This window comes from Chelonus insularis, unplaced genomic scaffold (assembly GCF_013357705.1).
Source record: "Chelonus insularis isolate UGA/USDA-ARS -01 unplaced genomic scaffold, ASM1335770v1 contig_100_pilon, whole genome shotgun sequence".
Classification (NCBI taxonomy): Eukaryota; Metazoa; Arthropoda; class Insecta; order Hymenoptera; family Braconidae; genus Chelonus; species Chelonus insularis.
Window position 1 is genome coordinate 24,978 of NW_023276341.1, and position 25,467 is coordinate 50,444.

General features: G+C 26.8%; 3 protein-coding genes across 3 annotated transcripts; all 3 read left to right on the plus strand.

Annotated features, from left to right (window-relative positions):
• The first annotated feature begins 3,050 nt into the window (after positions 1-3,050).
• On the plus strand, positions 3,051-12,464 carry LOC118074092 (uncharacterized). The gene is made up of 15 exons (XM_035095047.1): positions 3,051-3,125; positions 3,198-4,432; positions 5,489-5,684; positions 5,767-5,889; positions 5,949-6,436; positions 6,518-6,802; positions 6,966-7,321; positions 7,385-7,468; positions 7,713-7,794; positions 9,866-10,030; positions 10,160-10,305; positions 10,616-10,860; positions 11,241-11,419; positions 11,502-11,640; positions 11,908-12,464. The coding sequence occupies exons 2-15, from the start codon at positions 3,227-3,229 to the stop codon at positions 12,141-12,143; spliced, it is 3,930 nt and encodes a 1,309-aa protein (XP_034950938.1). The 5' UTR covers positions 3,051-3,125; positions 3,198-3,226; the 3' UTR covers positions 12,144-12,464.
• TM9SF3 (transmembrane 9 superfamily protein member 3) lies at positions 5,071-8,914 on the plus strand. The gene is made up of 8 exons (XM_035096071.1): positions 5,071-5,387; positions 5,489-5,684; positions 5,767-5,889; positions 5,949-6,436; positions 6,518-6,802; positions 6,966-7,321; positions 7,385-7,468; positions 7,713-8,914. The coding sequence occupies exons 1-8, from the start codon at positions 5,307-5,309 to the stop codon at positions 7,855-7,857; spliced, it is 1,758 nt and encodes a 585-aa protein (XP_034951962.1). The 5' UTR covers positions 5,071-5,306; the 3' UTR covers positions 7,858-8,914.
• An 847-nt stretch (positions 12,465-13,311) lies between the features above and the next one.
• Positions 13,312-25,453, plus strand: LOC118070871 (high affinity choline transporter 1-like). The gene is made up of 12 exons (XM_035093751.1): positions 13,312-13,478; positions 17,559-17,756; positions 19,177-19,284; positions 19,531-19,759; positions 20,646-20,874; positions 20,972-21,322; positions 21,765-21,868; positions 21,969-22,099; positions 22,471-22,754; positions 23,032-23,610; positions 23,783-23,976; positions 24,253-25,453. The coding sequence occupies exons 2-12, from the start codon at positions 17,588-17,590 to the stop codon at positions 24,524-24,526; spliced, it is 2,652 nt and encodes an 883-aa protein (XP_034949642.1). The 5' UTR covers positions 13,312-13,478; positions 17,559-17,587; the 3' UTR covers positions 24,527-25,453.
• Positions 25,454-25,467: the final 14 nt, after the last annotated feature.

Here is a 25,467-nt window from a genome sequence, read left to right on the forward strand (position 1 = left end):
CTGCGGGAGCGTGACATCCGTCCCCAATAAGATGTCAGTCAAAGGCATTTTTACAATCTTTTAAATTTAAATTTTTAAATGTATAATCTTACTGATTGTCAATCAAATTCTATGATGCCCAGATTTTTCATCTAATGATCATTTTAAAAATAAGCTTTATTCTTTTAATCTTTTAAAATTAGGTTTTTTTATTTTCAATCATTTAATATTCAATCAAATTATAAAAATTCTTCTTTTTTTAATGTTTATCATTTCGTTGAACAGTCAACTTAAGAAATTAGGACTGGTAAATTATCTTGCGTCGGTATAGTAAAAAAATAAAATTCAACTAGTGTCATTGTTTTCTGATAGATGAAAGTAATTGCTCTGTTTTCAATCAAAAATTCAAAATCCTTATACAAAGAAAAGTCTTTTTTCTGGCTCATGTGATGTCATACAATTCCTACTACATAAATAAGGATGTTTAGACTTATAATCTAATGATAATAACATTTTGATCTTCATGTCAACGTAATTCAAGTGAAAAAAATTTGAAAACTGAATTATTAAAAAGTTGAAAAACTTCAAAAATAATGTCTGTCAGTATTATTCTCTTCTTTAATAAACATAAACAATTTTTGTGCAACGAAAAAAAAAAAGTTTTATTACTTAAGTTTTTATAAAAATAAATCAGTATTTGTAATGAATACCTCAATTTACCTGAATTTAAATATAAATATAATATGAATATAAATTTATTAATAAATTTTAATATAAATCACTAGTCAGCTTTGAGTAAATAAATTGTGGCCATTAATGTTGGTAGGAAATGAGTACATCCTTCCTGTTGAATGATATTATTTTTTATGCAAAATTGTATATATGAGTTATATCTTATTTTATCTTACCATTGAAATACGATATCAACGATAATAAATACTGATTTTTTTTACTTAAGTGAGACAGAAATGAACATATTACTTGTAGACATAATCCGTGATGAAGTTTGAACTCTATTGAGTTTGATACAATCATTGGATATCCGAAAATAAAATTATAAATAAATTACCACTCTTCCTACATTCATGATAATAGATGATATTTTTGTTCGATTATATAAAAAAAATGCTCCTTCTTTATTACTGATAACTTTTTTATCAGTTCAGGATTTTCTGCTATAATAACTGGATGACTTGGTTTCTTTCTTGTAACTTCACGTATAATCTTCATTGAAGTTACATGGCTATTTTAAATTGTCATTCATTATTATCATTAGATTATAAGTCTAAACATCCTTATTTATGTAGCAGAAATCGCATGACATTACATGAGCCAGAAAAAAGACTTTTCTTTGTATAAGCATTTTGAATTTTTGATTGAAAACAGTGCAATTACTGTCATCTATCAAAAAACAATGACACTAGTTGAATTTTATTTTTTTACTATACCGACGCAAGATAATTTACCAGTCCTAATTTCTTAAGTTGACTGTTCAACGAAATGATAAACATTAAAAAAAGAAGAATTTTTATAATTTGATTGAATATTAAATGATTGAAAATGAAAAAACCTAATTTTAAAAGATTAAAAGAATAAAGCTTATTTTTAAAATGATCATTAGATGAAAAATCTGGGCATCATAGAATTTGATTGACAATAAGTAAGATTATACATTTAAAAATTTTAATTTAAAAGATTGTAAAAATGCCTTTGACTGACATCTTATTGGGGATGGATGTCACGCTCCCTCATCTACGAGCATAATGCTGTCACCTATCAGAATTTTTTCAAACTAATTTTCCGGAGAATATCATCTGGAATACAAGATTTCTAATTATTTCTAAATTATTCAATTTTATACTATGAATTGATTTTTTTAACATTCAGACAGGTGGCAAGGACTGACGCAAACACGAATTTTGGGCGAAAAACGTATAAAAATGAAATAATTAGTGATTTTTCATCTGAATGATGTGGCCGCCATCTTGAAATTTAAGCGCGGCAAGTCAATTCATAATTTTTCCATTATTCTTTCTAATTTTTTTAATAAAAATATTCACTATATACAAAAAATTGTTGTTTACGTCAGTCCGGCATTAATTCCTCTGTAATTTGGTACCTAATTTTATATAAATAATTGTAAATTGGCGAAGAAATTAGAAATTTCCCGATCCCATGTATTTGGATAGGGGGAATCAGTTGCCTTTCTGACTTCAGCCCAGCCTTAATCGAAAAATACAATTTTTAATTGTTTATGACAAATTCATAATTTCACCAATCGATCCAATTTCAATAACTTTTTAATGGGAAGTTAATAAAAATCTCAAAAAAGTCATTTTTTACTAAGTATCATTCATTATAAGTCCAGTTTTCATGAGCCGTTAGTTTTGAAATCATTATTATAATTTTATTACTGCGTTTTTGTTACCAAACTTTATATTTTACTCCTTATATGATTTTTTAGATCATTTATAATTATCTTTTATACGAAAAAAACCAATAAATAAATTACATTCTGAGGTGAATAAATTGAAGGTGTAAATACCCCAATACCAGAGAAGAGAGACCAGTACTGATCTCTCTTCTCTGCCAATACAGACGGCCCAGCCTTTATAAAAAAATACCAATAGCGCCATCTGATGTTTATACATTAAACAACAAAAAAAAATCAGAAACTTTTCAATATGGCAGCTGACATGTAAGTCATGAAGACTATAGACAGAGAAAAGAAATAATACATAGAAGAACCATCCCAATGAGAGCTGTTGGACGGTAATTTTTACCTGCTGTTATATGGCTGGGGATACAAAGCAAATGCTACAATGCCATATGTATCCCCAAGAATTCGTCCAACGGATCCCTATGCGGTGGCTCTTCTATATTATTTCTTTTCTCTGCTATAGACTACATTATAATACATGTATTATACTACATTATAATACAATGTATACACGTACGTGGTACGTAGAGATGTGAATCGGTAATTGACGGGTAAATTTACCGTAAATTACCGGTAAAAAACGCGTCAATGACCAAGCCTGTTTTACCATACCGGTCAGAAAAATGCTGATCTCTGATTGGTTAATACATGTCCAATCACAGTTTAGAATTTCCAACGGCATACAACTGTTTATTTGTTCTATCAGGTATATATTTTCATTTTTATTTGTTTATTAAAAATACTGATAATATTTAATATAAGAAAATTCAATTTGTAGATAAGGATTTTCATTGAGAACTTGGTGCAATGGGGGAGAACAAATCAATATATAAACATTTCTCTGCATTACCTCTGCAACCTAACCAAAAATCGTATTCATGTAACTATTGCAAGAAAAAGTATGCAGAAAACATTACTCGCATGCGAAAACATCTTTATAAAGAGTGTAGAAGTTGTCCTCAAGACTTACGGAAACTTTTAAAACCATGTAAACCTCGTAAACGAAATAATTCTCATCTAAACAGCACAGACGACTCATTTACTATTGAAGATTTGAATGAAGCAGACAATAGAGCAAGTACTTCAATGATTTCAAATGAAAATTTACCAAATAATATAAGTGTTTGTAGCAATAACTATAAAAAAAATACAATCGATAGTTTTTGTGATAAAATGTCAAAAAAAGATGAAGATTCTCTACAAGAACTACTTGCAGAAGCGATTTATGCATCTGGTACACCATTATGTATAACAGAAAATCCATATTGGCTAAAATTTTTTAACGCATTACGGCCTTCATTTAATTTGCCATCAAGAAATCAAATATCAAATAATCTTTTAGATTCAGTATTCGTTAGAACACAAAATATGGTTAATGAAAAAATTGAATCTGCTACTACTGTTGGAGTGCAATGTGACGCATGGTCTAATATTCGCAAAGAAGGAATCATCAATTTTATTGTAACAACCCCAGCGCCAGTTTTTTTCAAAACATTTCCAACTGGAACCGAATCACAAACTGCCTTATATATTTCTGAAAAAATAGAAAGTGTTATTGATGCTTTGGGAATTAAAAAAGTTATCGGAATTTGTAAGGTATTAAAAGATTTAACAGATTATGTGTCAGAATCAAGTATGTGGAGTTACGACTACGTTAAGCGAGCAAGTATAATCACTTCAGCATGTCAATGGTGGCAAAGTATTTGCCAAAAATCTTCGTTGAGCAAAATAGCTGTGGCTATATTGACTTTACCTGCAACATCAGCTGCAACCGAGCGTTCCTTTAGTACACAAGGATGGATTCATTCATCTAAAATAAATAAGTTAAGTATCGATAGAGCTGGAAAAATAACATACATTGCAAGAAATTTAAAATTACTTAATCCTTCACCAAAAAATACAGAAGAAGAATGGGAAGAAGATGAGGAAAGTAATAAAGGAGAGGATGAAATAAGTGAAATTTGTGCTGAGCATGAAGAAGTTGAATTTTTAGAAGAAGAATTTACTCAAGACTAATTAGTGATGTTGATGGAATTGAATCAGTATTAGACTTGTTATTTCCTAATGAAATATGTCAATTATTATGTGATATTACTAATTGATAGAAACTATAGATTATATGGTTTTATTTTTTCATAAATAATTTACATAAAAGTTAAAAAAGTCAAATTCTTTATAATATGTAATAACGAAGGATTATCTATTTTATAAAAAAAAATGTACCAAAAACTTAACTAAATAAACGTTTATAATAATTTTCAATATATTTATTATTTCTGTCCTAACAGTCAAAAATGTAAAATATTTTTTTTATTACAAATTACAAAATTTTTTTTTCATCTTATAATAATTAATTAGTTTTAAATTAACAAGTGCAAAAAGCAAAATTAACTTAAGCAAATTGGCAAGCAAGTTCGAAAGCAAGCCATTTCCTCGGTAAAAAGCTCATCATATTCATCTATATAGATGCGAATGACCGGTAATTTACGGTAATTACGCTGACCGACGGCTTGACGGTAAATTTTACATTCAGAATTTTTTGACATCAGAATACCGTCAGATACCGGTAATTTTACGTGGTAATTACCGAATTTTCTATTACCGGTAAATTCACATCTCTAGTTATACTGTTGGCATTATCGTCTGTTCATCGAAACGTCACCAAACACCGAAAGAGCTGAAATGTGGCTATAATTTTACTAGTTGAAAATTGAAATATTTGTGTAAATATTTTAACAGTAATTTGGTGTATTATAAAGATTTAATTTTCTAATATTTTAATGAGATTTCAGCAATCTTTGGGGTATTTTCCCCAATCTAATTTCAATAGATATTTTGTTCAATCAGTATTTTTGTGTACTAATTGAGAGTTTCCTAACGAATCAGTATGAATTGGACACGTCAAATTTTGTGCTTCCTAGTTTTAAGTTTTATACACGTCATATATGCCGATGAACACAATCATATCGTAAGTATTTAATATAAAAATCAACGTTTGATAAAAATTATGTTAATGCTATAATTATATTGTAGATGATAATTGTAACTTAGTCAATTTATAATTTTCAGTATAATGATAATGAAGAAGTTGTTCTATGGATGAGTACTATCGGACCATATCATAATAGGCAAGAAACTTATGCTTATGACTCCTTACCATTTTGTTCTGGACCTAAAGAAATGATTGGCCATTACCATGAAACTCTATCTGAAGCCTTACAAGGCATTGAACTTAAATTTAGTGGCTTAGAAATAGATTTCAAAGGTACCAATTGATATAATTCTTTATTATTTGCATAAATATGTAGGTTCATATTCAGTTCAATTATCTTATATTTTATATTTAGTTCCAGTCTCTAAAACTGTCTTTTGTGGAATAGACTTAACTGAAGATAGAGTTAAAGCATTTGTATATGCAATCAAGAACCAATATTGGTACCAAATGTATATAGATAATCTTCCTATGTGGGGTAAGAATACTTAATATTATTATGTTCAATTTCATAATTTCAATATTTATTATTGATAGGAATTGTTGGGCAACTTGAAAAATCTGATGATGGAATATCTTATTACATTTATACACATAAAAAATTTGATATTGGATACAATGGAAGACAAATAGTTGATGTTAATTTAACAAGTGACATAACTAGAGTTAAACTAATACCTAATGCTCATATCACATTCAGTTATGAAGTCAACTGGATTAAAAGCAATGTCAAATTTGAAGATAGATTCGATAAGTATTTAGATCCTAATTTCTTCCAGCATAGAATTCATTGGTTTAGCATCTTCAATAGTTTTATGATGGTTATTTTTCTTGTTGGACTTGTATCAATGATATTAATGCGCACTTTACGAAAAGATTATGCTCGATATAGTAAAGATGAAGAAATGGATGATATAGAAAGAGATTTAGGTGATGAATATGGTTGGAAACAAGTTCATGGAGATGTTTTTAGACCTGCTAGTCACCCAATACTTTTTTCAGCTTTAATTGGTGCTGGCTATCAGGTATTAAAATATTAAAATAATAAAATATCAGGTAGTAACATATTTTAAATAATAAATTATTTATTTTTTAATCAATTTTAGGTGACTGTTGTTGTACTTAGTGTCATAATATTTGCTATACTTGGTGAGCTTTATACTGAACGAGGATCAATGTTATCAACGGCAATTTTTATGTATGCTGCAACATCTCCAGTAAATGGATATGCTGGAGGTGGACTTTATGCACGAATGGGTGGACGTTTGTGGATAAAACAGATGCTTTTGAGTGCATTCATGTTACCACTTCTTGTATGTGGCACTGCATTTTTTATCAATTTCATTGCAATGTACTATCATGCAAGTCGTGCTATTCCTTTTGGATCTATGGTAATTATCTATTAATTTACCAGAATTACTCATTTGTAATCATTTTGATAGTAAATGATTACAATAATTGTTTGTAAAGTAAAAAATTTTTTTTTTTGCTATTTATGATTTTTAATCGAATCCTTTAACATATTTTTGTTTATAAATCAAATTGTGTTTTTAGGTTGCAGTTACTTGTATTTGTGTGTTCGTGATTCTTCCGCTTACATTAGTGGGTACTATTTTAGGTCGAAATCTAGCCGGTACACCTGATGCACCTTGCAGGGTAAATGCTGTTCCTAGACCAATACCAGAGAAAAAATGGTTTATGGAACCACTAGTGATTATACTTCTCGGTGGCATTCTTCCTTTTGGCTCCATCTTCATTGAAATGTACTTTATTTTTACTTCATTTTGGGCATATAAAATTTATTACGTTTATGGATTCATGCTCCTAGTGTTTGTAATTCTTATGATAGTAACTATTTGTGTTACAATTGTTTGCACTTACTTTTTACTCAACGCTGAAGATTACCGATGGTAAATATTTTATATTGTATTATTATTGATATTGATACATTTTCATTTTAAAAATTTTTACAGGCAATGGACAAGTTTCTTAGCTGCAGCATCTACTGCTGGATATGTCTACATTTATTCATTCTACTATTTTTTCTTCAAAACAAAGTAAGTTTTTTAATGGTAAACGATAAATCAATTGCTGAAAACTATATAAAAAATATAATAAAATAATTTTCAAAAAGAAAGTATTTTAAAAATAAAAATTTATACTTTAATGAAATTAAAAATTATCAAGATTACAGAAATTTGATCACTTTATCACTTACTGTTCAATAACTAATATTGATCGTAATTAATTTAACACATGTGTTCAAATTTAATCTCATTTAAACTATTTTTTCTATTTTAGAATGTACGGTCTCTTCCAAACTGCTTTTTACTTCAGTTACATGGCGCTATTTAGCTTAGCTCTTGGTATTATGTGCGGTACAGTAGGATATTTTGGTACCAATGCATTCGTCCGAAAAATATATTCTACTGTTAAGATAGATTAAGCTAAATGTCATTGGTATTTGTTGGAAAATAATGTATATTAATTATGACTCATATTAAAATCAATTGAGTGTCAAACTGTCCCACATCAGATAGTTCTTATTGGCACTATAATCCAAATGAATTCTTATGAGCCAGTATTTTCCACTTACTATCATTGAAAGCATCTCCCATAAGTGATCATGTTAATTAATATGTGGAAGAAAAGACGAATTTGGAACAAATAAATAAATTTAATCGCTGTAAAAATCATTATTTTTCAAATTCTCTTTTTTGAATTAAATAAACACGAAAGAATGAATGACATTGTTAATATTAAATATGGTATCATTACAAGTCAACTGTAGACAAAAAGTGTGTAAGTGAATTGTTGATCTAAGACAATTTTGTTTATCACAGAAAACTACTAAAGTAGCGTATAACAGCTTAAACACCATTCTTGAATGTGGATATATTTCTATAAAAATGCACAAAATTTATTATATTTAAATCAACGATATTTTTCATTATAATTATTAAAATAATGACAAATACGATAATTTGTCGATAAAGAAATACCAGACATTTATGATGTTTTCATTGCGTACATATATATGTAATTAAAGATTGTACGACTGTTATTGACAAAATAGTTATTTCATAATATTGTCAATGTCAGTCTTCATTTTTTCAAACATATTTATAAGATTATTGATTAATTTTACCAATAATTATATTAGATTAAAAAAATTAATGATTGAATGTGGAGGTACAATAGACCCATAGATTTGTACAAAGTTTTTATTGAAAAATTATTTTATCTCCTGAAAAGATTGTGTATTCTATAACACTTTATCCTTTAAAAAATTGTTATTTATATATTATTATTTATTTTGTGAAAACAAATACAATTTTCCATTAAAATAAAATGATTTTCACCTTAGCCGTAGGTGAGAATAACATATGTGATTCGAGATAGCCTAACATCTTTCCATTCTTTCATAGGTTTATGTACTATTTTTTATCATACTTGTGTAGGAAGTTCGATAATTTCTATTAAAAAAACCTTAATACACCGAATCGACCAAAATATTGTTTATTAATTTTTTCCATAACATATTAATTTATTATTAAATTGGCAGATTCGCATAAATTATTTCTCAAACACAAAAACCTAGTCATTTTTTTCTATTTTTTAACAAATAAAAGATAAGTAAGAACCTAACATTTGTGAAGTTGAATCGATTTTTCTATATTTTGATAAACTTCAATTTGTCTTATTCATTGATATAATTAATATTTTCAATGTAAATTCTATATTCTATATAGATTATAAATATGATTAAAATAGTGTGATAGTTGATTAGCTGGCGTACTTTATTATCCTGTTAATAAGGCACAAATAATAAACAGAACTTCGAAAGTTAAACTCATGAACAGTAGTGTATCAAAAAGAAAAACATGTAAATAGTAGTATAAAAGTCGACAAATAAGACAGATCGTAAAAATTTGATAAATTGTTTATTTTGTATATTAAATATTTACATTTTTAAAATTATATATTTCTATCATACAAAATTATTTAAGTAATAATTGCTGTCGTCAAAACAGTAACTCTAGGAAAATTGAAGTAAAGTGCATAAAATGCTGAAACGAAGAAAACATTCAAAGGTACGTATTATAATTTCTACATTAATAAATATCGTTGCATTCTTCATTCATTTGCTTATTTTTCATATTATAATTTTTCAAAAAGTATTTTAATTATTTATGCAAAAAAAGAGAAATTAATTTTTAAATATGTTAATTTTATTAATGCATTAATTAATTATTGGTTGTTATCAACATTATTGATGATACTAATGAATATTTTCCGATCCTAAGCATGATGTCATCACAACAAAAGAAGAAATGTCTACTTCTTATAATAGTGGTTCAATAAATTAATTTATTATATTTGTGGTCATTGCTCCGAACCAATCACAATTCGATGTAACTTGGTCGTCATCTGAAAGATTAGTTTTTTTTCAGGTATTTGATACAGTAAACAAAACGACTTCTGAAAAATTAAACGTAGTTCCGATCAAGAAGCGTAAACGAGCCAACGATGTAATTGACAGTATGGGTGATAATGAGAAAGAGTTTTCCACGACATGCAGAACTTTACGTCAATCGACAAAAAAGCTTTACGATACGGTTCGAAATTGTTCATTTTATTTAAATATATGTTCAACAGATATTTTTTAAAAAATTTTTTTTTCTTTATATATATTTTTTTCTCACAATGTTGTAAAAATTTTCATGGAAGTTATCGTTTTAAACTAGAACTTATCAAATCATGGTTATTCAAGTACTTCGCAAGGTGAAAATGTCTTAAAACCAGAATGGATGATTGGAAAAAGTAAATCATTTGATTGTTTTGACGCTGGACCATTTACAGTTACAAAACAAAATCGTCTACCAGTTCATAAGTATTATTAAAAAAATCTATCTTTATATTTATGTTATTCTTTTAAAAATGATTTCAATCTATTTTTTAAGCTCAACTTACTCTTAAAAGAAACAATCACAAAACTTTCTCTCAAACGATAAATTTATCACTTTAATTATCAGATACTTGATTTAAACTTGTAAAAGATTACAAAAGAGAGACTAATTATTAAATGAATATTTTAAATTTTTAATTTCGATTTTGAATTCCCAATTTTTCTAAATAACAAAATGTATTTATTTAGTTTGTAGCATTTCTCAAAAATGTTAATTTATTTGTTCAAATGACAGAACGTTGAGTGAAATTAAAGCAAAAATGGTGGTGAATATAGACTCGGATTGTTATAACATGAATCATAAAAATCGAGGAAAGTGTGTCATATTCAATCATGAAGTTTTTGATACTGGATTTGATAGCAGAGTTGGATCATCTTTAGATGCCAAAAGAATTGAGAGGACGTTTACGAAACTCGGCTTTAATGTGGAGATTTTAGATAATTTGAAGCATAATGACGTCATGTTTAAAATTGCTGAATGTGTGTTTCTGAATTAATATACTTGATAAAAAAAACTATTTTTTATTATAAAAAATTGGCTATTTTATTGAAAATTTTTTAATAAAAATATCTTAAAACTATATAAAGATTTGATTTATATGTAATGAACATCAATTACGTGATACAAAAAAATACAATAATGAAATGATATTTCTCTTGATTGAATTTAATACTGTTTGTTTTATCAAAATTATTCATCTTATATCTGATGAATTATATAACAGGTAGATAAATCACATGTACAAGTAGAATACAGTCAATTTTAATGATTATCATTTTCAATAAAATAATTGATTTTTTATTAAATCTGAAAAATTGTCATAATTGAGATTTTTTTCCAAATAAAGTTTTATTTTTAGTGAGCGAAGACAATCATGATGACAATGATTGCATATGCATATTTATGCTTACCCATGGTCTTTCCCCTGATATGATATTTGCAAAAGACGTAGCATATAATCTAGAAAATATTTGGAAACCTTTTACGGCTGATAAGTGTGCGAGTTTAGCTGGGAAACCTAAACTTTTTTTTTTTCAAGTACATAAAAATCTTTCAATTGATATACATGATTGATTATAAAAATTCAAGCTTCTCATTTACTAATGTGGTTTATATTTAGGCATGCAGAGGAAATGAACTTGACGAAGGTGTTCGTTTATATCGTACAAGAGCTTGCAAATCTGAAACAGACTCAGCTGGTACGTCTTATAAGCTTCCAACACACGCTGACTTTCTTATCGCTCACAGTACAGTACAAGGTAAGTATGAAAATTTTATTCTTTGAGTATTGGAAAAACTTCGTTGATCGACAGCAAAAATAAAAGTAATTTCGTATTTCACCAAGTTTTAAGTAGTAGATACTTGAATTCACTAATTAATGAAATTACCTAGATTAATGAGTCTCGTAAAGTTATTAATAAAAAAAAAACATTCATTTCTAACAAATTTAGCTAGTAGAAGTGCAATTTAAATATGCAGAGAGTTGAATAAATATAGAAGTAGTTTTAAGTTAGAAACATTTATAGGTTTTTATTCGTGGCGAAATCCTGAAAAAGGAACATGGTTCATTCAATGTCTATGCGATGTTTTGGATGAGTTTTATGAAACAACAGATCTTCTAAAGATGCTAACTATATGTGCCCGCCGAGTAGCTACCGAATACACTTCAATCAATGACTTCGATGTTACAAAGCATGATCAAAAACAAGTGCCTGCAATAACGTCTATGCTCATCAGAGATCTCTATTTTACGCGAAAATAGATACATTGTAATTGAAATTCTCGACAATTCATTTTTTTTCTCAAATATTATTTAGACTTAACGAAATGTTTCTTTTTTACTGATTATCGATAAAAAGTTAAGATTCTGGAAATCTCATGCTTGCCCGTTGTATATACAGAAAAATCATAAGAAAAAAAAATTTCTTAAGACGTACAGTATTATTTTGAAAATTAATTTGTTTTATTAAAAACAATTCTATACATTATTGAATGTTTTTATTTGAAGCCTTCAACTTAATGTTAATGTGTTAAATAATCTTTTTCTTTCTTCACAAAATAATTATTCTTAAAGATGATCAAATTGTTGTATATTTAGTGAAGAAAATTGTCCAGTGTAGCAATTGTTTTTAAAAATTAATTATTTTTTGATATATTCTTTAAGTATAATCAATACAATAATAAGAGTATCTTTCTTTTTTTTTGCTTAATTCTGGTAGTCATACCAAGAAAAAATGTTCATTACATTCAAAGTTCTATGTAAAACAATTTGTGTTAATAAAAATTACTTCTTGATAATAATTAATTTTTTTCTTAAAATATAATAATGTTTGATTAAAGTATCACCACTATACGCTAGTAATTAGATTTTTACAGTAACAGTAAACTTATTGTAATGATTTTATGTTCAATTTTATTTTTTAAAAAACATTCCAACATTTGATTGCTATTAAAAATATAATTGTTTATTTTTACGTATAAACTGTGTATAAAAATAAATGAAATAAAATAATACTAATTAAGGCATTTCACAAACGCAATCATTCATAATTATTATGTTATATAAACTAATAAATAAAAACTTTAATCATCAAATGAATGTGGTGTAAAGATTAAGATTGAATAGCTTGGCAATTGAAAGACAATTCCATTTCTTATTGTTAAATATGGCGCAATTTCAGGTCTTGATCCTGAATACAAAGAAAAAAAATAGGGGAAAGAAAATACATGTGTGTAGATATATCTATAGAAATGAGGAGAAAGAGGGTTGTGAAGGGACCCTTCCTAAAGAGTCGAGAGTTTGCGCGAACAAATCAATACACCAGCGACCCCCTGCACGTGGATTTCTCTTTCCACCCCCTGACGAGGTGGTCCACCGTCCAACTCCTGCTGCCGGATGCTGGATATAAGCATTCAGTCGCATGCTCGAGCCTTCCGTAACACTTTCGTAATATCCAGTTTTTACACGAAGCTTCTTTAGATAAACCTTTTACATTGTTTTATAAATAATTATTGTTCCTATTGAACATTGACAAAAAATTATTTAAAAACTCTCATAATGCTTACTTGAATTTTCATTTCATCACAGGATCGTGAGGTATGTTTAATTTTACATATTGGATAAAGTTTTCGAGAACTTTTTCAGTTTCGGAATGAAATTACGTTGATTTTCCATTTAAACAAAGTTTTCTAAGAAAAAAAAAAAATTATTGAATGATAAAAATACATGGGTGTCTCGAAGATAAACTTTTGGAGTAAAATAATTGAATAATTAGTATGCAATAATCTCTTAAAAAAATATAAACAATATAATTTTTCAATCATTTTTATACGACCAATACATTTCACTAAATTATTAGCACTATTAGAGATTTATATTGAGCTTTTTTAAACTATCAAAGGAAATGTATAATACTTATAAAGAGTTTAATGTTGATATCTTCAATGAATAAAGTAGTAGAGAGAAAACATAAATACTCGGAAACTCTCAGTTTGCACTCGATGCAGCTTTCCCCTCGTATCCGACCTATTTTCGATTAAAAGCCCAACGGTATAGTTATGCCATGTTTGTTAATTTTAATAAAAGAGAAAATACAAACTTGACTCGTTCAGTTTTTGTTCCTCAAATGACTTTTTACTCGAAAAATATATCATATAAATTCTGGTGATGTTCTTAGAAGAAAACTCGATCTAAATCATTTCGCTTTTCTTTCATATTTTTATTGAATTAATTTTTAAATTATCATTTTTTATTTTATTTGTTTGTTAAATTTTCTATAAAATTAGAAGATGAAAATCTTTTTGAAAATTTTCAATTTTAGTTATTATCTTGCAAAATGCATTTCATTTGATGTAACATTCAAAAGATGACCATAAATAATTTTTTTTTAACGTCGAGTATATCCAGATAATTTATTATTCACAATAACAAAAATGCAATAAAATAAACTTTTTAATAAATTTTTGTTTATTCCGATATGAAAAAAAAAACATTTTAATTAATAAATAATAGTTTAATATTTTTTTTTTTTTAATTTGATGTCAGTCAAATGATACTTAACAGATTTATAATTGATAGAAATTAGCTATTAGATACAATATAGCTATTATTTTATATTAAGAGAGGATTATTTTTAAACAGATGAAACATCCTTGATAAAAGCAAATACTTTATTGGAAACTTTTATCTCATAAGTAGTGGTTATTTATTGAAGAGAAGCTTTTAATAAATATATTATCTGAATATTTATAATAATTATATAATAAAATTTTAAAAAAATATAACAAAAGTTACTCTGTGGAAAGCAATATTTACTATTTTAATTTGTTTTTGTACTAATTATTTTATAACAAACAGTAATACGCATAATTTTTCAATCAAAAACAGTTTTGTTTATTTATTTATTTAATAAACAATTTATTTTGGGATGTAGAAAATATTGAGTCGGATATAATACAATTTATTATTTGCTAGAATAAAAATCAAGAATTTAAATTCCTTACAATTATGAAATGTATTTAAATATTACTCTCTGAAGGAAAAGTTGAATTTTTTTCCGAATACTGTGTACTCTAGCTGTCAATAATTTTAACATAAAATAAGCAACTTTAAATTCATCAGATGAACATTGAAATATTCAATTATCTTACAATGAGTCTCATTTTTTTTTATTTACCGTGTCCACGCGTTACGTACCAATGAACCTCTGAGAAATTGTATGTACTATACATATACACTACTTGTATACATATACACTACTTTACTTTTATTTTGACCGCAGATACGCACGCGTTTGCCAAATACTCAAGTCACATACCATGAATATTCAAACAATTGCACTATCCTTCCAAATCCCGGTCTCAGGCAATTTGTGTCTGAGTACATGAGCCAAAAGATTCGTATCTGTTGACAAGACATTTTATTTCGATAATTCAACTATTAAATGTTTTTGTGTTATTTTACATAGAAATAAAATTATTTTTTATTTCTGTTTAATTTTCACTTTATTATAATCTTGTTATAATTATTGTATTAGTAGATTTAATGTTTAAATAAAAAAATATTTATGTACTTTCAAATACTACTAATGAAATATAAAATAAATATTTAATAAAAATCCGTATAAAATTTCAAAATTAAAATATTTATTAAAAATAATTCTATTGATATTACTAGTCATTTTATAATAATGACTTATGAAAACAACATATATTCATTTTCTAACAAGTTAAATTTATTTATAAAATAATAAAGTTTACTCTAGAATTGAATAGTTTTCTACGCTATTTTACGCTTCATCATCTAAAGTGTAAAACAGTTTTTATTTAATAATACCAGCATACTTTTATTCTTCTATTCGATCTAGAATTATTGGATAAAATGAAGTATTTTATGATCAACATTAAACAGGATAAGTAATTATATTTTTCATATATATGTTTACAAAACATTTATAAACGATGTTATTAATGACATGAAACTCGTTCATAGTTAGACAAAAACTTTTACATGCATTATAAAAACAAAATTTTACTCATCATTTAGTGAAAAAACTTTAGACAAATGATGAATTGTTTACTGAAATAAATTTATTGTATGTACATGAATATTTAACCTGGTTTATAGATAACATATCAACCTCAATTAATATGCGTAAAAAACATTTAATTAGTAAAAAAGAATTTTAAGTCATTCGTCAGTTAAAAATTAAGGCTCACTCAATCAAATATAAGATAGAAAGAAGATAAGAACATACCAGACATACTTGTCATGATTTATTCATGCTGACCTGTGAACTTTGCTATTTTCGTGTCAAGTCTTCTTATAAGCACCTGCGTTATTGCTGATGAAAATAACCACACAGACAAGTTATTATCACATATAAGCACATGAAGGTTCAATAGTTATACAAAAAAGTGAACTTTATTGACAATAAAAGAATAGGCCAGGTCATAACCTGACCCATTGTAGCATTAATCAGTTTAGCTTGCACTACGTATCTCTGCGCTTTGATTTTCATTGATGTTTGTAATTCATTTAGTTATATATATATATAAAATAAAAAATCAACAACTACACTGTAAATCCTAGTTTTCCAAAGTGCATTATTTCAATGCGGATAAGTGTGTTAAATATGACGTCACCCATTTGATTAACATTGTAGTCACTTTTTACACACTTAGATCTGCGTTAAAAGTGACTACAATGTTAATCAAATGGGTGACGTCATATTTAACACACTTATCCGCATTAAAATAATGCACTTTGGAAAACTGAGATTTACAGTATATTCACTGACTGTGTCAAGCAGATTATTGATTAATTAAGCGATCGGAGTGCTCGAGATAAGACTAATTTTTATTTATTTTTTTGGATTCAATTCAAAAAAGTATACAGTATAACTGAAGGCAAAAATTTTGCTATTTTTGTCCTTAAATATTTATTTATTGCGTATTATAATATTTACATATTGTATGAAGCAATAAATGTATATTATTTGTATATATACTTAATATCTAAAACATATCCATATAAAATTAAATTACTTATAACAGTTTAATATTCAATAGATCAAATCAATTATATAATTATTTTAGAAATAATTGAGGATTCTTTATTGAGTATTTATTTCAATTTTATGACAAATCTGAGTGGGCATTTTGCAATACTACATACTTTTAGATGTTAGAAAGAGTTTTTCTTAGTCCGGAACGCGAACCGGAGACCAGCGAAGCGCCAGTTCGGTATGATACCCATTCGACCATCAAAACAGTTTATTTCTTATAAAATATTAAAAGAGCACGGCATTTACTATTTAAAACAACTCTGTTAATACTGGCTTATAGGAAAGATCATTGTGATCTGCTAAATAATAATACACAATATAAGTTAAATGATGATAAAAGTTACTATCGAGCATACTTATGAATAAATGAGTATTCAACTTTGAGGCTTTATATCAGCAAATTTTATTAAAAAAAAATTGAGAACTATTGAAGATGCGATATAAATAATCCAACTTTTAATGTAATTTATCCAATTGTAAAAACAAAACAGTGACAATTACGTTGAGTTTAGTATATTTAATTTTTTATAATATTATTTCGGTTTGTTTTAAATTTATTATTAAAAAGTTTAGAGACTGAAATCTATACAACAAAGTATGAATTTTTTCAGCGTTTTAAAGGAAATTCGAAAGAACTGTAATGTTCGCGGCAGGAATAGCAGGAGTTGGTGTTTTCTATGCTGGCATCTTGGGAGTGAGTATCTGGGCAGCAACTTCGAAAAAGAAAAAAATACCCAACAAATCTCTAGATGGCTTGATTGTGGAGAATCGAAAACTCGGTTTGATACTTGGAATTTTCACACTTGTCGGTAAGTATTCATCATTGTTTGCAAAAATTCCAAATTTACAGTTAGACAAAAATGTTTTTGCTTTTATATTTTTAAATGTACATTTGCTATTTTTTTACTTAAAATTTTTCCATTTATCTACCAATCAATTTATAAGTATATATCTAAAATATTATTGTAATTATTAGTGTATTATAAATGTCATTTATTTTTAGTAATTAGATGAATAAATAAATTGTTAAAATCAAAACAGAGTGGCGATTGAAAAATGTGATGGTAAACTGTGAAATCATTTTTATTCAAAAATTTGTCATTTCACGTGGTTCTTTATTTAATAAAACTGGAAAAAGTAGCCTTTCTTTTTCTCATTCAACCAATCATATTACGAATAAACAAAGTCCACGCTAACGGGATTTTTCGCATTTCATGCGCTTCATACATCACAAAAAAACAACAAAAAATATTTGTAAAAATTAATAATTAATGCAATTTTTTTATATTTATTCTGTAATTTTTTCAATTGATGACTTTTAATGAATGGCACCAAACTCTATCAACTTCATTTTTCAATACTGTTAACTTCATCATAAATTTAAAATAAACCTATATTGTGGACCATTTCGTCATTTAGATAATTTATAGTATATACCTTTATCTGTTTCTTGAATTAAACATTATATTAATAAAAACTAGCGTATTCAAATTAATCTATTTCTGTGAAATACAGACATCCAACTTGTACTAAACGGATCACACAGTACATTTTTTCTTCATCTTATGTAGCTTTAAATGTACTTCATGATGAAGAAAAATCGCATAACAAAGGGGAAAAAAATCTAAAACAAAATTATATAAAATAAATAGAAATAATGGGATAATTAAACTTAAAAGATTTTACATAGAAAAATGAAAATTTAACATATTTTGCTCAATTAAAAGACAATGTAATAGAAAAGTACAAACAACAAAAAACTACTCGTTCAAATGGCATCAATTTTTCAATTAAAACCTATAAATGGGTTATCATTCATCTTCATTTTTTTCTTCCTTCCATTATGAACTATAGACTTTCGCTATTTTCATTAAAACAAATATAACTTGTTGGTTTTTAAATCTAATTATTCTCGTGTTAAATTATTATATAAAACAGAAATATTATTTGAGAGCTATAATGTCATTGATCAGTAGACAGACAAACAACAATTTTCAACCTATGACATGGTCAAAAGTAGAAACAGAAAATTACGATTATATAAAATAATGAAAACAATAATCATTTATTCAATCAATTTAATTATAAACGAGTCTCTAATTGAAATTTTACATTTTCAAAAAAATCTACTCAGCAACATGAATATAAAAATGATATCATTTACTAAATTAATCCTCATATTATTTTTCAAAGATATTGTCAATGGTAACATTTATATTTATTGTTCAGCAACATGGGTCGGAGGAGTTTTCGTAAATGGCACGGCAGAGGCTATGTTCTCCAAGGGACTGGTTTGGTGTCAAGTACCTATCGGCTACAGTTTCAGTCTCCTTTTCGGTTTGTAATAAGCAATACGATGATAATTTCAAAAATTTTATCGAATTCAAAAATTAAGGTAAAATGATCAGAATCAATTCCATGCAATCGCTATTTTCATCAAAGAAAAATTAAAATTTTTTGTTAATAGTTCAATTTACTATTATTCTTTTTTTTTTAAGTATATAAAGGGTTCAATAGTAACCATATAAATAAAAAATAGTGTAGATGTTTATAATATATATAAAAGTGTAAAATTGTCCCCAGGTGCGATATTGTTTGTAAAACCAATGAGAAAAGCTGACTATGTGACTCTACTAGATCCATTTCAACAGAGATATGGTGCACAGTTCGGTAGTTTATTTTTTCTTCCAGCACTCATAGGCGATCTTTTGTGGTGTGCTGCTGTGATAAAAGCTCTTGCAAATACAATCAGTGTCATCACTGAAGTTGATAATATCATAAGTGTCACGGCAGCTGCACTGCTCACTATTATGTAAGTTAAAGTCATTTCTGATCATTCTATAGAAAATTTTTGAGAATTTTCAAAATTTCCGAATAAACCTCTTTTATCAGTGTATAAATATGCAATAAAACTTAATTTTACTTTATTAGTAACTGTAGAGTATTAACACTTAAAGATGAATAGTTTTTTAATATTATTGTTCAATAAAACAAACTATATTGTATGAAAATTTGAATAAGGTGGTAATTTACATAGCCATCAACGATATAAATTACACTGGATTATTGAAAATTGCAAATCTATAAATAAAAATATTATATTGACATTTTCATCATTTCTTCATATTATATTTTGTTTTTTACTTTAAAATTTGAACTCTCCCAATTTTAAAGAAACTTGATATGATATCTATTAGTTAAACTGTAATAATCATTCATTTATTTGTAAAATTGTTAATAATGCAACAAATGAACTGAATGTTAACAAATAAATTGAATTTGAAATAGGAAATCAAATATTAATCAAATTTTTTTGCTTCGGCATCGCAAATGAAATGTCAAATCTATACTACTGAGCTTATTATAATGATGTGAAAACATTCAGTCCAACTGGATTTAAAAAGAAAATCGAATGACAAACACACGAACATTTTAGCAGTTGTGAACTTAAATTCTTGAAAAATGAATTATTAAAAGCACTATTTCTACTTCGCATCAATTATAATTATTAAATATGTTATTATCATTTTTCAAACAATTATTAAATTATTCCATATTGTGAGTAAATTTGATATTTTATAAGAAATAATTTGAAGAAATTCTAAATTTTTTTGTTTAGTTATTTAAAGTAATTAATTGATTTATATAATTTTTCAGATAGATAAAGCAAAAAAATATCAATTGTTCTTTTACATTAGATACACGACATTTGGCGGACTTTATATGGTTTCCGGTACAGATGCTCTTCAATTGGTTTGTGTTATGCTTGGATTGGCTACTGCAACTCCCTATGTGATATTAAACTCACCTGCACCACTAGAAAAAAAGCTCACTCAAAAAGATTGGCTGGGTGAAGTTGAATCACAAGACCTGGCTGAATGGATCGATGGCTTACTTTTACTTATATTTGGTGGAATTCCATGGCAGGTAATTTATAGAGTAATTACGCAGTTAATTAATATTTTAATTTACAACAATTTATTATTTCAATTGATTATTGGAAAATATATATTCTATCTTCTAGGGATACATTCAACGGATTCTTATGATGAAAACAACATCAACGGCTAAAATAGCATCAGTAGCTTCAATGATTTGCTGTTTGATACTAGCGATTCCACCAGCATTGATTGGACTTATAGCGAGAGGTACCGATTGGTCCGTCATTGAAGATTTTAATCGAACAACGCCAACGTCAAGTTTCAATAATGGTTCAATTTTACCAATTATTCTAAAACATTTCACTCCTCAGTGGGTTGCTTTTGTTGGATTAGGAACTATTTCTACCACAGTCATGTCATCTGCTAACAGCAGCATTTTTTCTAGCAGTTCTATCTTTTCACGCAACATTTACAGAATGACTATTAGACCTAAGGTGATTGCATGACTCATAGAGTACGTAAGAAAAAATAATTAAGTACATATTTACATTATAATAAGTAATAACTATATTTTTTGATGAAAAATATAATTTTTTCTTCAATAAATCATCAATTATTTGTATTTAATTTATAACAAGTAATTTTGAAAAAGTGTTGTAGTAATGTTAATTTCAATTATGAATATCTTTTAAAATAGTTTAAAAAAGAGAAATATTCATTAACAAATAAGTAACAACTTTTATCGTTATATAATTTAGCTAATCTTGTATTCTTCAGGGTATACTTTTATTTTGAAAACTGATGACGGAAAAAGAAAAAAAATTCGAAAATTCTTCTAGTATTTTTTCGAAACTAAAAATTATTTACTATTTTACCGTTTGCATTACATGATATATTTATATAATGGAACAGAAATATTTTTCTTTTAATTTACAGGCATCTGAAAAAGAATTAACTTGGATTCTAAGGATTACCCTCATTTTTATAGCTCTTTTGTCTGCTGGAATTGCTCTCGTCGTTCAAAGTGTCTATTACTTGTCGTAAGTAATTATTGTTATAATGTAGAATGATCATTTATATTATTAAAATCTATTGGGAAATGGCCTTTAAAATAGCTTGACACAATTTTTTTTTATTAAGGTTCTTATCATCGGACCTGGTATATGTCGTTCTGTTTCCACAATTATTAGCTGTACTCCATTGGCCTTCGTTGGTTGATACTTATGGATGCCTTGCGGGATACATTGTTTCTATAACTTTACGAATAGCAGGTATAATTTATTACATATTTTTCTTATTTAATAATAAACAAGATGTTTCAAATTCATATTAAATATAAATAATTCGATGTTTCATTTTAAAACCAATACACTATAAAATTATCAATACGATTCTTTGAGAAATCGTTATGACTGATTAAAATATTCTATTTACTAATAATTAATGAAGTATTTTCAATTACGTTAAAATTTTTTAATTATAATGAACCAATTAATTATTGGTATTTCTCATAAGTCATAATTAATATGCACAAAACATTAATGTTCAAAATATCGATTAAATATATTACATTTCCATAGTTTTTTTGTAAAATAAAAATATCTATCAATTTTTATCATTATTGACGAAATTATAATTGTAGGAGGTGAAAAAGGAGTGGGTTTGCCGCCGTTAATTTATTACCCCTTCTTCGATCATCGTACTCAAACCCAAAAGTTTCCAATTCGCACAACAGCCATGATATTATCAGTTATAACTCAATTGATTGTTAGTTTTATTACAAGAAAAATTTTCGATGGTACAACTTGTTGTCCTCGACACTGTGATTTTTTAGGAATTTATGCCTCAGGAAAGTCAAAAGAGCAATCTAGCGTTGCTCAAAGTAGTTCTGGTGCTGCACTTCTACTTATTGATTCAGTCATGACTGTAAGTTCAGGAGAAAAATATTTATATTAAAAATATTATGTGAATAATCGAAAATTTTTTCATTTAGAAATTTTATGAACATATAAATAAAGAATTTTCCAAAATTTTACTTGTGTCACGCTAGTTTAATTAAATTACCATTGTTTTTAAATATAGCATTGATAGTATTATCAAACATCGTATTAATTAAACAATAATTAATAAATTTAACTGTATTTTTTTATATTATAATAGCGATTTTTTGTATCACTTTTTTAATATCTGTTATTACTTACAGGAAGGTTCAGCTGGTCGTGATTCAACTGATAGTCAAGAAGATGATCGGCCTAGTTATGAGGATTCACGAACTTCTGAAGACACTATCAACTACAGTACATTTGGCGAACGACCTGATTATACTCTGCGACGTGGAATGAGTGTCCAAAATACTCCAATTTCACGAATAAATAGAACTTTTCCAAAGAATGTAACACAAACACCCGGTAGAAATCGAGTTCAACATTCCCATCTTAATAACTTGGATGGACAAATTCTAGGTGTTAGAAATTTACCCACTACACCATTAAATCAAGTTCTATTATCTAATGAAATTAATCATAATAATACATTAAAAATGGTTCCTCCTCCCGTAATTAGCAATACTCCTGTTACATCAGCCTATTCTACTTATGGAAAATTTACGAATATCGAGAAAGCTAAGGAAATAGAAAAGAACGGCGATCGAAATTCTTTGGAATTGAATCTTAATCTTAATCTGAACCTTCAAGAAGCTCCTGTAGGAGTTGTAAAGAAAAATGTTGTTGGGGTAAAACTTGTTGGCATGGATGGAACAACTACATTGCGTCGGCCGTCTCAGGTAATTAAGCTTCTAGTTAAAATCAATTACGTATCAGATAGTTATGATTAATACAATTATCTTTTTTATTAATATTTTAATAAATTTTTATCTGATATGACTACGATTAATCATTTCAACAAAAATATACTATGGATTGTGCAATTAAAAATAAATAACTTTTTTTTTTCAGGGTACTTTTTCACCAACTCCATCAGTTGAATTAGTACACATTTTGGATAGAAGACAAAGTGGTAGTTCCCCATTTGGACCACCATCTTTGTCACCTGTACCCGGTGTTGAAGCTTGTAAAATTCATGGCACAGCAGTTGGAGGAGCTGGAAATGAGCATTGCAGAATTAAACGAGGCATTGTACGACATCATAGGTAAGTTAAGATTTATATTTAAACTCAGTTAAATCATGAGTTATAAAGAGACTATTTAAATGAGGTTTATTGAATACTACTAAATAAAATGGATAGTGAGATTATCAATGAATTAACATATAAATATGAATCCTTGGAAATTTTTTAATGTATGTTCATTTCAAAGTAAATTTCCACTGAATCGACTGTTATTAATGAATGTTTAAAACATTTAATCATCATAATTAAAGATAAAAATCAATCCAATTAATATTTAGTTTATTTTTACTTAAATAGTTTTAACGAAACGGGTGATAGAACTTTAACTACTCTTGCAAGACAGCCAACTTATCCTAGCATGCCTTTAAGATCTGAAGATTGTCGAATGACTTTGATGAAGAAAGACAAGAAACCAAGTGAAACCATTGAACGACATTCATCTGTAGCCGATGAAAAATGTCTTATTGGAGGCCGCGGTTTGGTATTAAGTCCTAGCTACAGTATGTATGGATCAGTAGTAACTGATCATAGTTATTTTTTAGCTGAAGATGAAGCTATTAGTAGATTTTAATTTTAACTCTTGTATATTATAATTAAGTATGATTCAACGGCATTAATGCTTTTTTGTAATATGTCAAAACGTATCTGAACAAATGACCACTTAACAGAAGATTTTTTATAATTTTAATTTATTAATCTTATAATAGTTTAAGTAAGTAGAGTGATAATTACAAAAAAATTTTAATTATTGAATGTTATTCGCTCAATAATTTTATTTGATACAATTTTTGTCATTTTTATTACCATAAAGCCATTTTTACACAATATTAACTATTTTATATGAATAGTTGAACAAAGTTTAATCCAAAAATTACCTATCGAACTCAGTCTTAACTATTCAGGATAAATTATTTTTTAATATTAATTCTTTTTCTTTAAATTCAACTTATCAAATATGATTCGGTATAAGAGTAAAGTAAATAATTGACTAGTCATTTATCGAAAAATATGCCAAAGAATAGATATTATTTAAAATATTATTAAATTACAAAAAGACCAAAAGTATTAAAAAGATTCTAATACTATAATCTATCTTCCATGTAATTATAATCTAAAATTGGACAAACTAATAAATTAGTTTCAACTTATGCAGTGAAAAATGTTTTAAGTTGATTTTTACGATTTGTCTTGAAGGTCATGTAAAAACTTCACTGAATTGACTGAAACTGAAATTAGACATTGTACAAATGACATCTTCCTCCTTTATCTTCGTAGTTTTTATTTTTAAAAAGTTGACGGAAATTAATTGTAAATAAATCATTTTAATAATAAGAGGTATCCAGAATGATTGATAATATTCAGAGTATTCATTTCTGGAAATGGGATATTAATAAAATGTTAATAAATCATTTAACTTTAATTATTATTATAATTAATAAAATAATTTAAGTGAAAAAACTACCATTAAATAAAATAAATAAGTATGTAATAAGGAAATAAGAATAGTCAATC

What these genes read in the sequence shown, in the direction of transcription:
- LOC118074092 (XM_035095047.1), top strand. Translation starts at nt 3,227, where the DNA reads ATGGGGGAGAACAAATCAATATATAAACATTTCTCTGCATTACCTCTG. An exon ending in AGATAATCTTCCTATGTGGG is followed by an intron (nt 5,890 to 5,948) that starts GTAAGAATACTT and finishes TATTATTGATAG; the next exon opens with GAATTGTTGGGCAACTTGAA. An exon ending in CAAAAAAGCTTTACGATACG is followed by an intron (nt 10,031 to 10,159) that starts GTTCGAAATTGT and finishes GTTTTAAACTAG; the next exon opens with AACTTATCAAATCATGGTTA.
- TM9SF3 (XM_035096071.1), top strand. Translation starts at nt 5,307, where the DNA reads ATGAATTGGACACGTCAAATTTTGTGCTTCCTAGTTTTAAGTTTTATA. An exon ending in CTTAGAAATAGATTTCAAAG is followed by an intron (nt 5,685 to 5,766) that starts GTACCAATTGAT and finishes TTTTATATTTAG; the next exon opens with TTCCAGTCTCTAAAACTGTC. An exon ending in AACGCTGAAGATTACCGATG is followed by an intron (nt 7,322 to 7,384) that starts GTAAATATTTTA and finishes AAATTTTTACAG; the next exon opens with GCAATGGACAAGTTTCTTAG.
- LOC118070871 (XM_035093751.1), top strand. Translation starts at nt 17,588, where the DNA reads ATGTTCGCGGCAGGAATAGCAGGAGTTGGTGTTTTCTATGCTGGCATC. An exon ending in TATAACTTTACGAATAGCAG is followed by an intron (nt 22,100 to 22,470) that starts GTATAATTTATT and finishes TTATAATTGTAG; the next exon opens with GAGGTGAAAAAGGAGTGGGT. An exon ending in TTATTGATTCAGTCATGACT is followed by an intron (nt 22,755 to 23,031) that starts GTAAGTTCAGGA and finishes TATTACTTACAG; the next exon opens with GAAGGTTCAGCTGGTCGTGA.